The sequence below is a fragment of the Mixophyes fleayi genome, chromosome 1 (genome assembly GCF_038048845.1).
Source record: "Mixophyes fleayi isolate aMixFle1 chromosome 1, aMixFle1.hap1, whole genome shotgun sequence".
Taxonomy (NCBI): Eukaryota; Metazoa; Chordata; class Amphibia; order Anura; family Limnodynastidae; genus Mixophyes; species Mixophyes fleayi.
This window is the reverse complement of record NC_134402.1, coordinates 123,715,564-123,730,824: the sequence shown is the minus strand read 5'-3', so window position 1 is coordinate 123,730,824 and position 15,261 is coordinate 123,715,564. Positions and strand designations below refer to the sequence as shown.

Below are 15,261 nucleotides of genomic sequence, written 5' to 3'. Positions count from 1 at the left end.
TCTCAGGATGCCACCAAGACCATCATACACGCACTCATCATCTCCCGCCTGGATTACTGCAACCTCCTCCTCACCGGCCTCCCCCTCTCCCATCTCTCCCCCCTCCGCTCTGTACTCAACACGGCCGCTAGACTCATCTTCCTCTCACGCCGCTCCTCATCTGCCTCCCCTCTCTGTCTCGCCTTACACTGGCTCCCCTTCCCCTACAGAATCCTTTTCAAACTCCTCACCACCACTTACAAGGCTCTCTCCCACTTTACTGCCCCATATATCTCTAACCTCCTCTCCATTCACACTCCTGCTCGCTCCCTGCGCTCAGCCAATGATCGCCGACTCTCCTCCACTCTTATCACCTCTTCCCACTCCAGAATCCAAGACTTTTCCTGTGCAGCCTCCCTTCACTGGAATGACCTCCCTCGTTCCATCCGCCTCTCTCCTACTCTGTGCTCCTTCAAGCGTGCACTGAAAACCCACCTCTTCCTTAAAGCCTACCAACCATCCACATAACCCCTTCACCTCCTCTCGCTCTCCCTTTGCCTCTTCTGGCTCCCCTTGTGTCTTTCTGTTTTCCCTCCCTTAGGATGTAAGCTCAAATGAGCAGGGCCCTCTTCCCTCCTGTCTCCTCACCTGTTCTTCTGCTCCATGTTTATTGCTTTAACTTGCCTGGAGTTTCTGAAGTACTGGTACTTTTGTTTATTGTTTTGTGCTGTTCCACCCTGTATAGTGTACTGTTTGTATGATGTACAGCGCCGCGGAAACCTTGTGGCGCCCAACAAATAAAGGATAATAATAATAATAATAATAATTTGGAGGAAAGCTTCTGAACCCTCAAGAGATCAGGCAATTCTTCCACAAGGGCACTTGCCTTAGTGCAAAAAGGAACAGGGACGTGCCGCATTGAAACAAATCACATCATTAATCCTTGCACACCTCTGTGAACAGTGAATGGGCAGGGGTGTGATGACACATTTAGCTTTATTAAGCCATGTCCACCTCTTTTCTTATCTCCCCCATCATCTTCCAGACGTGAGGTATAAAAAGTACACAACTATTATTAAAAATTACATAGGGCAGAAACCACCTCAACCCACTCCCCTATAATGTCTCTTCCACCTTTACCATAGGGCAATGTCATTTTAAATTTAAGATATGGCAGAAGAAGGGTATAAGGATGGTGAGAGATATTTTAACTGCAGACCAATGTATCTCATTACCGTTGCTACAAGAGAAATTTGACTTCCCTACTATTAGCCTGTTTGCTTACCTTCAAGTGAGACACTATGTCAACTCCCTTCCTAGATCTGATATAGCGAGACCCCTCACTCCCCTGGAGTCTTTATCTGTCCAATTATCTTTTCAACAGGGAATGATTTCCACTTTATATAATCTTCTCACCTCCTCCAAATAACCCCACACCCTTTTCCACGATCTCAGGGGGAGGCTGACCTGGGTAGACCGCCAGATGAGAACACATGGTAGACAATTAGAGAGAGGGTGTCTGAGACTTCCATCTCATCCCTTGTTAAGAAAAAAGCCTACAAAATCTATTACCGCTGGTACCTGGTTCCTACCCGCCTGAAGAAAATCTACAGGTCCACTTCCGACTTATGTTGGAGGAGCTGTGGGGAACAGGGGTCCTTCATCCACATCTGGCGGTCTTGCCCGGGAATATCCTCTTCTGGCATTATTTGGCGGCTCTGTTTAGCGTCATTACTACCGTCCAAGTCTCAAAGTGCCCATGGTCCTTTTTACTTGGCTCCCCTATCGATGCCCTAGACAAATACTTAGAGAAACTGTCTGTTCAGATCCTCAACACGGCCTGATGTCTGGTGGCGACACACTGGAAAATTCCAAATCCTCCAGACAGCACTTCACAATTAAATCTGGTATTTAGCATCCATGGAGAAAATTTCAGCATACTTTAATAAGAAAACACATAAATTCTCCCAAATTTGGGATGATTAGGTCACCTACAATGGTCCCTCAAGTCCCAATTCGCCACCTGATCAAAGTCAAAATATTTCAGCCCTATTCCTGTGAACAGTCCTGTCTAGGCTGATTGCTGCATAATGCTCTATTTGATATGCCCTCTGGCCGCCGGGGGCCCTAGACCTGGGGGTAAATGTATGAATCTCCGGATTCTTCATCTCCGGATTCTTCATCTCCGGCGTGTTCAGCCTCTTCAGCGCTTAAATTTAAAGCGGCGCTGCATTGTAAAGGGAAACTTCCCTTTACAATGCAGCGCCGCTTTAAATTTAAGCGCTGAAGAGGCTGAACACGCCGGAGATGAAGAATCTGGAGATTCATTCATTTACCCCCTGGTCTCAAACTCCCCCCTCCTTCATCACCTTCCCCATCCACCTCTCCTCTTTCCCATCTTACCCCTGTCTTCACTATTGTATACAACATCACACTTCTCAGCATCTCTTTATGGTTCTTTATTGAGTTATTGTTAAAAAATTCTTCTACCTGTTTGTTTTGTAACTGCCCCAAGTGGACTTGTTCTTTATACAGTAGATTCTATTTCACAATGTAACTTGGTTCTGCCTTCTTGGGATACTGCTGTATATGTGTTTATTGTGTGACAAAATTTATAAATAAAAGCTTTAAAAAATTGTTTTACATAGGGCACTGTGCTTGAGATTTTGGTCATAGGTGGCTGATGATAAGGCCAGCAATGCCAGATCCAGATTCAATTCGTCAGAGTCTTTTCGTGATCTACAGCCTTTCCATAAACTTTCGGCTTCAAGTATATTTATTAGATGTTTGTTATAGGACCTGTTGCTTCAAAATCATACTTGGCCACTTTTGGAGACTCCCGAATTCCAGGTAGGTCTCCAGGACTCTTAGGAGAGCAGACCATTCTCCCACATCCTGCCCACTTTCTAGTGAAGTGGGCGGAATGGGGGCCTCCATGACACGATTGCCAGAGGGGAGGGGGGAAAAAATTTGGAAAGTATATTCAACATGTGTCTATAATATACATCTGGCTTTCTCAATAAAAAAACAAGCAATAGCAATAAATGTGAAAGCTAATGAATAAATTACATTTAAATTAGGTAAACTGAATTGACTGATATTTTATTTGCTTATAATAATACCAATGAATTAAATAGCTCTGGGGCATAAAAAGGACATGTGTATACTGACAGAAAAATATTTTTTTAAGCATTGCATAATTCCTTTATTCTATTTATATACAGGTAAAATTATCATTTAAAGGCAGGACAGGACTGTATCATATAAGCCTGAGGAGTGATAGCTTTATGTTATTGTTTTGTTAGTTGGTTTCTGTGAACTGTTCATTTATCCATTGAAAACTATGGAGCAGGAAATTCTAATTATCAAATTATAAGCATGTTCAGCAAACATGTACAAACTGGTGTGGGCCATGGCTCCATAGGAAAACCCTTAAAGAGTTTTTCCACATTGTGGCCAAGGACAGCACTTCCGCGTTCGACCTTCCTTTGGGATTCAAACCCTTACCTGAGAATGGGAGCTGAAGTGCTCTGACTTAGAGGCTGGATGGAAAGACACTTCAACACTAGAGAAGGCCAGAGCCGTAACTTAGAATTCTAGCGCCCTGGGCGAGAAAGACAAATGCCGCCCCCCCTAGCACTCAATTTTAACCAAATTAACCTAAAATATTCCTAAATTGCGCCCCCCTTCAGCGTTGCGCCCTGGGCAGTCGCCCCTGTCGCACAGCCCTAGTTACGGCACTGGAGAAGGCTAATGGTCAGGAGGTTCAAAATTTGGATGTAAAGCGTGAGAGTGAATGTGCTGCAGTCTCCGCCCATGCCCAGAATTCACATTCACATTCTTATCCATGTTATACTTAGTCTCCCAGATCATACACAGTCCTTCAAATGTCTCTCTTTTTCTTCTGTCTGGCCAATAGCACTGTCCACCTACTGGACAGCACTATTTGCCAGTTACCTGAGAGACATTTGAAGGACAGCTCTCAGGTAACTGTGTTGGTTTAAGTGATTGAATCCTCACCAAACTGCTAAATAGACTGGCACTATGTAAAGAGGTGAATTGGTCCCAAGTTGAACATCTCCTTAAAAATGGAAATCCTGTATCACCATTTTTCCCACACAATCATTCATACCCCTCTCTGTCCAACTTAATTTCTTTCTCACCCACTTGACTTGACTGGATAGAACATAGGCAAGGCACGACTAGCTGCTGGTAGTGACATTTATTTTTTTGTGCTGAACCTCCAACTTATTGTTTTTTCATAGCTCTGATTTGTAGGACATCACATGACATGTACTCTACTTACCTCATTTACACTTGAGGGACATGGGCATCATAATAAGCCTTTATTGAGGGCAGCACGGTGGCTTAGTGGTTAGCACTTCTTTCTCACAGTACTGATGTCATGAGTTCAATTCCCAACCATGGCATTATGTGTGTATGTTCTCCCCGTGTTTGCGTGGGTTTCCTCCGGGTGCTTCGGTTTCCTCCCACACTCCAAAATCATGCTGGTAGGTCAATTGGTTATTATAAAATTGACCTTAGTCTCTTTCAGTGTGTGTCTGTGTGTATATTAGGGAATTTAGACTGTAAGCTCCACTGTGGGAGGGACCAATGTGACTGAGTTCTCTGTACAGCACTGCGGAATTAGTGGTGCTATATAAATAGATAATGATATTATCTGTTACAGAAATACAGCAGATTAGATTTAACCTTTGAGGGGGTGAATATGTTTTTCCTTTACAGATACAGCCTCGTTCTTTAAACGTACAACATGCTGCTTTCAGTCTGAACCCAAAAAAAAGGGGGAAAAAACACCATCACTTGCTGTTAATGTGATGCCCACTACAGCCAGCTCTCACAGCATTAAACCATTTGCCAGCTGGAGCACTTTAGAGCCTCTCAGAAAAAGGAAACACTGCACTAGCACTTTGTACAATCTAAAGCATAATCTATTGGATTATGTTTGGTACAGCTATGTTAATAGTGATCTTGTATACATGGACAGTTTTTAGTCATTAATTGTTCTGCGTCAGCTTCATTCACTCACGTAATCCGTTTATTATGCTGCTCTAACCAAAGCGTATTGGATGTTTATGCAAAGTTTGCAGCTCCATTTCCTCTCTGGCTTGTTTCTGTATAGGCTGACATTTGTTTGCTGCCTTTTTACATGCAGATGTTACTTCCTTTCACAATACCATGGTGTATTCCCCTAAATGGCAATCTTCCCCTTCAGCTTTGCATCTAAAAATAGGATTGATTTTCATTTCATGTGCTGCTGCAACCAGAGGCCTGAAAAACTCAATTGATTTATGTTCTGTCCTGTCACTAAAATCAAGGTTGTTTACATAGGTAAAGCACCTAGAGCTCCCGGTCTGCTCGTCTGTAAGATGTATGAAGAAATACCGGGAAAGAGCTTTAAGATTGTGCTAACTATCTATACTAAGTAAAGTACCAAGAAACAACGGCTTTCTCTCTCTCTCTCTCATTCACTCTCTTTCTCTCTCACTTTCTTTTTCTCTCCCTCTCTCTGTCTTTTCTTTCTACCCTATCTCTCACTCTATCTCTCTCTCACTATCTTTCTCTCACTCTCTTTTTCTCTCTCTCTTTCTTTTATTGTTAGTAGCTATTAGAAACATGCACTATAAAATAAAAGAACAATTTATTCTTCATTCTAAGGGCTTGTGCACAACTATTATTTAAATCAGTCTTTCTCCAGTTACATTTTGTACAGGTAGCGGGGAGAGATACTGGTATAGAAAATGTTTATCTCTAAGGAGAGATACTGGTGCAGTGCACACAGTCATCTAAACAAAGCAGACAATGGCGCAGGCATGGGGGAAAGTAGAAAGTTTTCCCATGCTCCACTGTCCACTTTCATAGGAATAGTCATACTCTTAGTCACTGTTTATGGTGTTACACATACTTACCTACCCTCCCGCAATTTCCGGGAGGTTCCTGAATGTAGAGTAGTCCTCCTAGACTAGAGTAGGCATCCTCCAAGGTCTTGGTGGAGGCGGGGCTTATTGGCGCAATTTGAGTCATCAAGCCGGATCTCCCGGAGGGGAGGTTTTAAAAGTCGGCAAGTATGGTGTTATAGCATTAGTTGTGTTCATACTAATTAGTAGGGCACACTCATCCAGGACTCCAGGTCAGTGCTGAATCTGTCCAACTAGGCATAATTTGGAAGACACTTAACTGACATGAGCTTTCATATGTCCTGGTTTCTCAAGGCTTGTCATTTTATGACCGTAGAAATCTTTAGCTGAAATTGCTTACTTTCCCCGAATTTTGGAATATGATTCACCTAACACTGTAACATAATGGAGTTCATACAAAAGTAGACTCATTTGCTCTCCAAATGCCACTAGTCCCCCGTGTCCTCACTTTACTCTCAAAAGAGCAGAACCAGGACCTCCGAGCATGCATGGGCCCTGCAGATGTGCAATGGAACCGCACATGCTCAGAAGAGGTCTTGGTGGGGAGGGGGGGTGACGACCCTTGGCTTTAACTCCGGGCCTCATAGAGTCCATCCCATTTTGCATCCATGTGTTCAGTTGGATGCATCTCATGTGGTGTACAGCTTAAAAACAGTAGCATTTGCATCAGATATCTAACGAAGAGATGTGACAGATTAGTTGTATTACCCTATTTGTCTTCACAGTTAATAATAAATGCTAAAGTAGCAATTTAAATATAAAATATAATGAAATGCATATTAAATTAAGTACAAACATCTGTATAGCCAAACCGCTAGTGATGTAAGTAATATCAGCTGGGGTCGATAGGTAAATAGCCATTCTGAAGCTGCTAGTTAGCGCAGCTGATCATCATCATCATTGCGTATAGTTGCACCAGCTCTCCAGTATCTACAAGAGATGCGCCTCCTAAAAGGACAATCTGGGGATGCTTCCATATCTGATTATGTTGCATCTAAGTGAACACACCCTTACTGTACTCTAGCAGAACTTGCCCCATTCTGTCCACTGCCGTTCTGCCTCTCCAGGTGTAGGGAGACGCAATTCAGTCCTAAAATATATATATACGGACGTATGCATAGGGACTGTGTGCATGCACAATATTGATGCGCATATCTTATGCAAGAAAGAGTGGCACGCATCATCTACATGAGCCCCATTTGTAGGAATACGATACTGCAACTATGCACTTACTTATATTAGAATTGTTAAGTTTTTAGTTTTGCACATATTTATCATAAATACCTATCCTAATTCTGTAACATTGATCAGTAATAACAGTACAATATATTTCTACTGTAAGCCAAACTCATTTTGCTAAATCATTGCAGAAATTGTATATTTCTTAAAGGTAAATATGACTTGGTCTATCAGGATACATGCCTGCTTTCTGCCAACGACTGCCAAGGTTCAGACGTGCCTTATTTCTCCCATGCTGCCATTCCTCTTTAAGCACTCAGGTTGTGTGGCTTCCCTTGTGCTCTGATGCTTTCAATCATGTTTTTTCCCCTTACATACCTTTCTAAGAAAGACATAAAAATTTGTTATAATTTGTACATTTTTGGAAAATGGTTTATGTTATATGAGGAAACAAATCTTCCGGGCAAGTTGGAACCAGCGGGAGGAACCTCTGGCCTGAATCCTCCCCACCTGTTGAATGTGAACTTAAAACATTGCTCTGTGCGAGATTCCACAGTTTAACTCATTGTGACTCGTGTGTTCTCTATGGGTGGAATATATAGACATCCGTTATAGTAATTACATTAATGTGTCAGTTCTCTGCTGGCAATTACAATAGTTGCAGTATTGCAGTGGTGAGACTCCTCATAACATTATACAGTATTTTAATATTTCAAGCCAGGAGTGCCTCTCGTGATTACTGTTTACTAAGTGTATCAATAAGATTACTGGAGGACAGAAAGTGTGTTTACAATTGGTTCACAAAACATCCTCTTGAATTTCATTCATATTCTTCACCACAAAGGAATTTCAGAGTCCTCACCTCATTTTCATCCTTGTTGTATCACAGGCATCCTGATCTCTACAAATAACAAGCTACAACATGGAAAGCTGGAGCAAGTTAAAAATATGCAGTGACAATAGAATGTTGGAGGCACGCTACCTCTCTGTCTACCCAGGCAGTCACTACCTTGGGTGTGTTGCTAGATTTCCACAAAACAGAGCCGTCAACAACAAGTAGTGGAGATAGCCTGAACCAATATTTACCATCTTGCAGGGTATGAATCCACCAGGGACCAGTAACATAACAAAGGCACAAAGGGACTCTGTCAACATAAATTAACATTTTCTGGTTTAATAGTACATGTATGTGATCTCTTAGTTTGAAACCCATTAGCCAGAGAGTTCAGAAAACCAGAAACAAAACAAAAAGTAGATATTTGGTGCTGCTAAGTGAAACTGTAATACATACAGACACAATCGAGTGCCTTTTCTTACAGTCACTGTGAGGAGCACTGCTAAAATATTAAATGAAAAGGTAATGACAGAGGCAGCATAGGGAGAGGCCAGGATAATATTCAAATATGATTTATCATAATGTTCCAAAATATGGAGTATCCCCTTATCTGGAAAAAACTAAGTAATAATGCCTAATAAAACCTCATAATAGATACTTGTATATAAATATTGTCTTTATGTCATTCTCAACATTTGTCAAAGAAGTTCTTCCTTTTTTAAGGGTCCCTTTTTTAATATATTCCGTTTTCTTAAAGCTTACTCTGCTTCTTTGACATTTTATCTGTTCTCCTTATGTAACTGAGGAAAGAACAGGTCACATAGGCACATCCATATTTGATATTTGAAGACAACTGTGTAGATTGATTTGGGTATGACAGGTTCACTTTAAAACTTGCATTGACTTAAAATCCTGAATGACACTTTTCTTGATTTACATATGATACTCTGCAATAGGCCACTTATCATTATTCTATGAGTCTTTTGGTAAAGCTCTATAGTAACTTTTCGAAGAATGCATAATTCAAAGTGCAGCATATTTGCAATGTTCTGCAAAAAACAGGGGGGGTTCCTGTAACATAAATTAGACTGGTTAACTGTAAGAAATCACATTGTTATTAATTTTTCCTTAGTATTTGTATTTAAGCTGTTATTAATGATTTATAGTTTGTTCAGTATCATTCTATAACCATGACACCCACAGTTGCTTGATATATGTTATAGAAAGTAGAGAGATTTTAGAGTGCCCTTCTCCTTTGCATTCCCCATCCTTCCACTGCCCACACATGACCCCCTAGGAGCTCCATGACTGATTGGCTCAGACCCTGAGATCAGCTTACACTCTTGAGAAGCGGCAGAAACAAATGTTTTACAGGGTTTTAATTTATTGTTTGCAGTGGCAGCCATATTACATTCTCCCTCACATAACTATTTTTGAACGTAACACTGAGTCATAGACTGATATCCAGGAAAAAATTGCTTCTAGCATCATGTTAAAATTGTACAAAATTTGCTGTTTAAGAAAATAAATTATATGTGGGATTGCTGCTTTAACACAATGAAAACAATTCTACTAAATCTGCCAATGATTTCACCAAGTCCCTCAATTCTCTTTAATTTCATAATTTACATTTTGATATGTAGATAATGTGCTGACTAATAGTCCCTGCTGTAAATTATATGACTGTTAGAAGTCATGGAGGAGTTTTGTGACCATGTAAAAACCTAATGACGTATGCCAAGTCCTTTCATACAAGTCACAGAAATCCAATATCACGTCTAATATCCATAATATCCCTAGACTGTAAGCTCTCATGAACAAGGGCCTTTGTTCGTCTGTACTTGTTCCGTTTTTATGGGCAATTTTAATTTTGTATGATTTTGGCAGGTGGGGAGTTTGATTGGGACGGTACCTCTGTCTAACCATAACACAGGTGTCCTAAGGTGAGCTCAGGGAGGACAGGTGTCCTAAGGTGAGCTCAGGGAGGACAGAAACCTCCCTTGGAGGCTTCTGTTTTGTGGTGCCTTACAAATAAATGAGGATGATCATATGTTACCATAGGGCATGCATTACTCCTTATAATGTGCATGTTTATCTAATGAACAATGAAATGATGACATCAGAATTCACCGATTTATAAGCAATGACATAAGAACTCATTGTTTCTACAGATATTATTTACAGAAATTTATACATATATTAAAATAGTTTGTGTATTATCAGAAGTATTCTGCCTCCCAAAATGTTATGTTTGTCTCCAACATGAAAATAATAGCTTTTACATCCTGTCTGTTCGCCAACATTTAAATATAATTTCCACAGTGACTTTGCTGTTGGGCAGGTATCGAAACATCTAATGTGCTATGAAATCTCAACAGACCTTAGAGAGCTATACCCCTCATTATGACATGCTTGTTATTAACTTACACAGCTTATAGAACAGAAATACATAGAAATAATAGCCTTTAATATATAAGATAAAAGAAATAATATTGTGCACTTACATAATTAAAAAAAATAGTATTTTATATTTCACTAAGTAGGTGTTTCACTTTCATTAAAATAATAAAATAACAGTTTATGAAAGCTGCTATTATGTTAACAAACATAAATAATTAGCAGTAAGTATCATATGCTTTATTGACCAAATGTCTATAGCTATCATATGATTTGCTCAATTTGAAATAAATGTATATAATTCAGTTTTCTAACTTTCCAAATCATCATTTTGATAGAAAAGGAATTGACTGGCTAGTTCTTGAGCTAGACTTTTTCTATGGGGAAGTAGAGACTGGAATGTTTATCATATCTTTCAGGGCCATAAAACATTGAATGAAAGAGCAAAGAATGGGGAGGAATAGATTTGTGAATGGTATAGAATTTCCCTTGCGACGGAATTCAGTATAGATTTTGAGCTTCATTGACCCTGCAAAAACCAGTCGCATGGGACTAAGTGTAATATTGTTGCATGACAAAGCCACCTAAAGCCATGCATGTTTTTGTGAAGGCTTCCTAAACATGCTGCTAAATCCTCTAAAATGTGACTTAACTGCTTTAGCTTCTATCAGCATGGCATAAGCAGGGCAACAGCAAATGAACAAACAGAGAAAATATGCTGAATGGACAAACAAATAAGGTTCAGCTGGTCCTTTGGTTCACATAGATGGGTGCACTGTGAATACCAATCACTGTATTCTGTGCTGTACAGAAAACCCACAATATCTCTTTTCATCCTGCAAGCAATGTGTCTTTATGTCTTTAGAATGACACCAGCCTCAGTCTGCTTCCGCTGTCTAAAGGCCTGGGAGCTGGAAAAGCAAAGCATTCAAACCATCGAAAAAACCTTTTACCCACATTATTTCCAATTGTTGGATCATGGTTTTGTTTTTAACTAACTTTATTTAAATGGAAGCATAGGATGTGGTGGCAGAATAGTGGCAATGACAGGTTGTTGTTACTTTTTCTAGTAATCTGCAAAATTAAGTTTGTATAATAACTGAAAAAAGAAAAGCATAGTAAAGCAATGACCATAACATTCTATCGCTATGCATTAGCATAAGGTATATTTAAAATATAGTCATAACCCAATGTTATGTTTTCCGGGGAACCAAGAACAAATAGAAACAAACACACCAGGCATATAGATTTAGTTATAAACCCATCACACTGACACCACACACAGAAAACACATAATTTATTGCACACCACATACAGTATAGTACACTGGATAATAAAAGTAACAAAAGTGTTTTGTTTTTTTTAAAAAAAAAAAAAGCCCCACAAAACCGCTACAAGCAACAGGGCAAAAAAGAAGCAAATGGTTAGATGTTAACGCTCAATTCCACTTGTTATAAGTTACATTGGCATTGACTTGCTTTCCTTCAGTGCGGTGTTTAGCGTCTGCTGTAATTTTTTGGGGGAAACATTGGCACTACAATAGCTGCTTTTTTTTGTCGAAAACATTATTGCCCTGTAACAAGTTCAATGTTTCTTAGTTTTAATATGATGCTACTGCTGCTTGACTGCTTGAAACCATGGTGGTTTCATTGGCTGAAACCACATGTGATTTCTATTGAACACAGGAACCATGATTTCATTGGATGAAATTGCAGGTCTTCTTTCCATACTCGGAAAACATTCTCTTTTCTGCTAACATGAACACTAATCACCAAACAGAATAATTAAGTTAGGGATTTTTGTTGGGGGGAGGGATGGTTGGAAGGGTGTGAACCATTATGTGCAGGGCAGTGTATGGTTGGGTACAACTTTGGTTGGCAGAATGCAGCACTATAGAGGGAACTGCATAGTTGGCACATTTATGATGGACATGAGGTTAATATGGTGAGCACAGGATAATACAGAGGCTGTTATGCATTTTGTATTCTGCAAAACTTTGGGCATAAGGTTGTTTTGGTAGACATAGGAATGAATACGGTGCGCACAGGACTGCAGTGAGCATGGGGCTGTTATACTAGACACGGCTGTACATGGGACTGTAGTGGGCATGAGGCGCTTATGCTGGGCAATGTGTGTATATATGGTGGGAATGAGTCTGTTATGCTGGACACAGACCTGTCATGGTTGACATGGGGCTATAACGTATATGGGCAGGAGGGTATGGTGTAGATAGTTGACATGGAACTGCAGAGGACATGAGGGTACTATACTGAGCGCACAGCTGTACATGAAGCCTATGCTCTGTATGTGGTCGGTTAAAGGTTATCTTGATGCACTTGGGGATATATGTTGTGGAACTGTGGGTGGGCATGGGACTGAATATTGCTGCTGTTATGCTGGAATGAGTGGACACAGTGCTGTTTTGCTGGGTGCCAGGATGTATGTGGGTTGGGATGTTATGATGAATATGGTTCTGTAACAGAAATATTATATTTACTATTTCACAATACTATATCCATTTCCAGGTATTGTTTGCTGTGTACGTTCATGAAGATTTTTTTTTCACCATGCATGAGATTTATTCCATTGCTGTTCTGTGCTTAGCACAACATGCTAGGTTCATTCATTTTCATCATACTGCACACACTTTTCAGGTTTTCACCCTAACTTGCTATTCTATGGTGACCTCCACCATCTACAGTAGACACTGCACAGAGCACTGTTGTGTGATAAAAGATGGCTCTAAATCACTTTTTTTTCTCACATAGGAAGACATTAACCCTTTATCTCCAAACAAACATAAATTATACCTTTAGGTGCTGTTTTACCCTCAGTGTAAATTTAATGGTTAAAATACAGACAAGAATATGACTGGTCCTTGTAAAATAGCAGAAGCCTCTCTCGCAAATTGTCACTGTCTCCTATACACACTGCAGGCTATTCTGTGGACTCAACCAATATTTATGAGACTGCCGTCTGTCAAGTCACTGGCAGCCAAAGGGCCTTAATAAAAATCACTGGTTTCTAGTTAATTGACAGGGTGCATTCCCATGAGTATCCGTTCAGCCCATACATTGGCTGCCTTCATTATGTGTAGGATGCAAGTACACATTAAAAGGACGCAATGGATGTTGGAACCAATAAACCAGGCGCTCACATGTTTTTCTTTTTATGATTTGTGATATGGACAAGGTGATAAGGATGTATTTTCTTTCTAAATAAAATTCTTTAAAACCAAATGTTGTTGTGCTGTCATTAAACACTTTTCTTCTTTGTTCTTTTGCAGATCACCGCTGTTTGCCGAGAGGCTGCGCTGCTGGCCTTGCAGGAGGACATTGATGCCCAGTGCATTATGGGGAGGCATTTTGGTCAAGCTTTGGACATCGTGACCCCAAGAATCCCAGACTCCCTTATCCAGTTTTATGAGACTTACCAGCAAAAAAGTAGACTGCATAATTTATAAGTTGTATTGTTAGTGGGAGAAAGCACTCTCATGATTAAATACAACTATAAAAAGGATCTTGGTGTGTCAATTGTTTCTCAATAAATGGCTAGTAATATCTTTTCTACAGGCTTGCTTTATGAAACTAAATTGGACAGAGACAGACCTGTCACATAGCAAAATGCATATAACAGATGAAATGGGTGATTTTCCATGCATACACATCTGCTGAGTAGCTGCTGAAATGCTACCTTAAAGAGCTGAATTTTAAGATGGGTGATGAGAGTAGATGCTTGACAGACATTGAAAGACAGTGCATTCCTAAATCGAAGGGCAAATAATGAAAAGGGTCTAGTAATGGGGGTGGAGGAAACAGTATATCTAAGCTGTCTGTTACAGGCAAAGTGGAGAGATACAATTCTAGAGAACAGCCATCTGCAAGTCAAATAAGCCGGAATATTAATTTTAGGCATACAGAGGGGGCAAGTGACAGCAGCAGATGTGACTGGGAGATTTTCAATAAGTGACAAAGTTGCCCAGCAGTTAGTTTGCTTAGGTGACAGAGGTGGTGAAAAATACCTTTGTCTATCTATCTCTTGAGCCTAGCACTCTCAAGTCTGTCTTATGATGCTGTGGTGGCTTCCTGCTCTGTGTGCTTAGCTGGCCACACACAGGCCAATCCTGCCACCGAGCCCAAACTCTGAGCAACAGGATCACTGTCCAGTTTGACAACCTTTATGTGAACAAGATCCAGACATTTGTTTCGGACCTGGTAGCACACTAATCTACTGACTCAATTTATATTCATGCCAAATAGCTATCTGAAGAATTACAATCAGTTCCTTAGATGGCATAGTGCCTTGTTTTGGAAACAAACCCCAATATCAGGACAATTCCAGCAGTAGTGCGGTGGTTTGAATTTTTATTTTTTTTTAAATATAATCCAGAAAAACAAGAGATTTATTTTCAATCATGACCTAATCAAAGTACCAACTGTGCTTTTCCTTCCTAATGATTCTCTCATCTTCAGTCTTAATCCAACATATTCCATCGAGTGATTAAATAAAAACCTTGAAAATTCACTGTGCAAAATAGGGAGGAGTCAATTACACACGTTTATGATTGGTTGACTGGTGCAAAAAATTCATTCATTTAGCTCTGGCCTGTACTGAAGCTAATTGTATTAGTGAAGCTGGACTCCCTACGTGAATGGTTGTACCAGCCAACCAATCAGAAGACTGAATCCTGTTAAACCAGAACCAGGGAGTTATTTCTGTTTGTTTGTTGCATATTTTGTGTTAAAATATTATTTTATTTACTATTGCGTACTAATTGTGGTTACTGTCTCTTGGTAGCAAGTACATTGAGCTTGATTTACCTCTACCAGTTATATGTTTGGGAAATAAAAATAAACATGGAAAACAAAACAAGAATTTATATGTATAATATTGATAATACATCACTAGGTAAATTATTAACTTTTTATTTAT

The 15,261-nt window shown here is 40.0% G+C and overlaps 1 protein-coding gene across 1 annotated transcript in view; it reads left to right on the top strand.

Annotated features, from left to right (window-relative positions):
• Positions 1-13,848, top strand: part of AFG2A (AAA ATPase AFG2A) — a 323,232-nt gene extending 309,384 nt beyond the window's left edge. Inside the window, exon 16 of the mRNA XM_075200108.1 lies at positions 13,616-13,848. Coding sequence (XP_075056209.1) covers positions 13,616-13,792 — 177 coding nt within the window. The 3' untranslated portion in view covers positions 13,793-13,848. The remainder of the gene's footprint in view (positions 1-13,615) is intronic.
• The last annotated feature ends 1,413 nt before the right edge of the window (positions 13,849-15,261 follow it).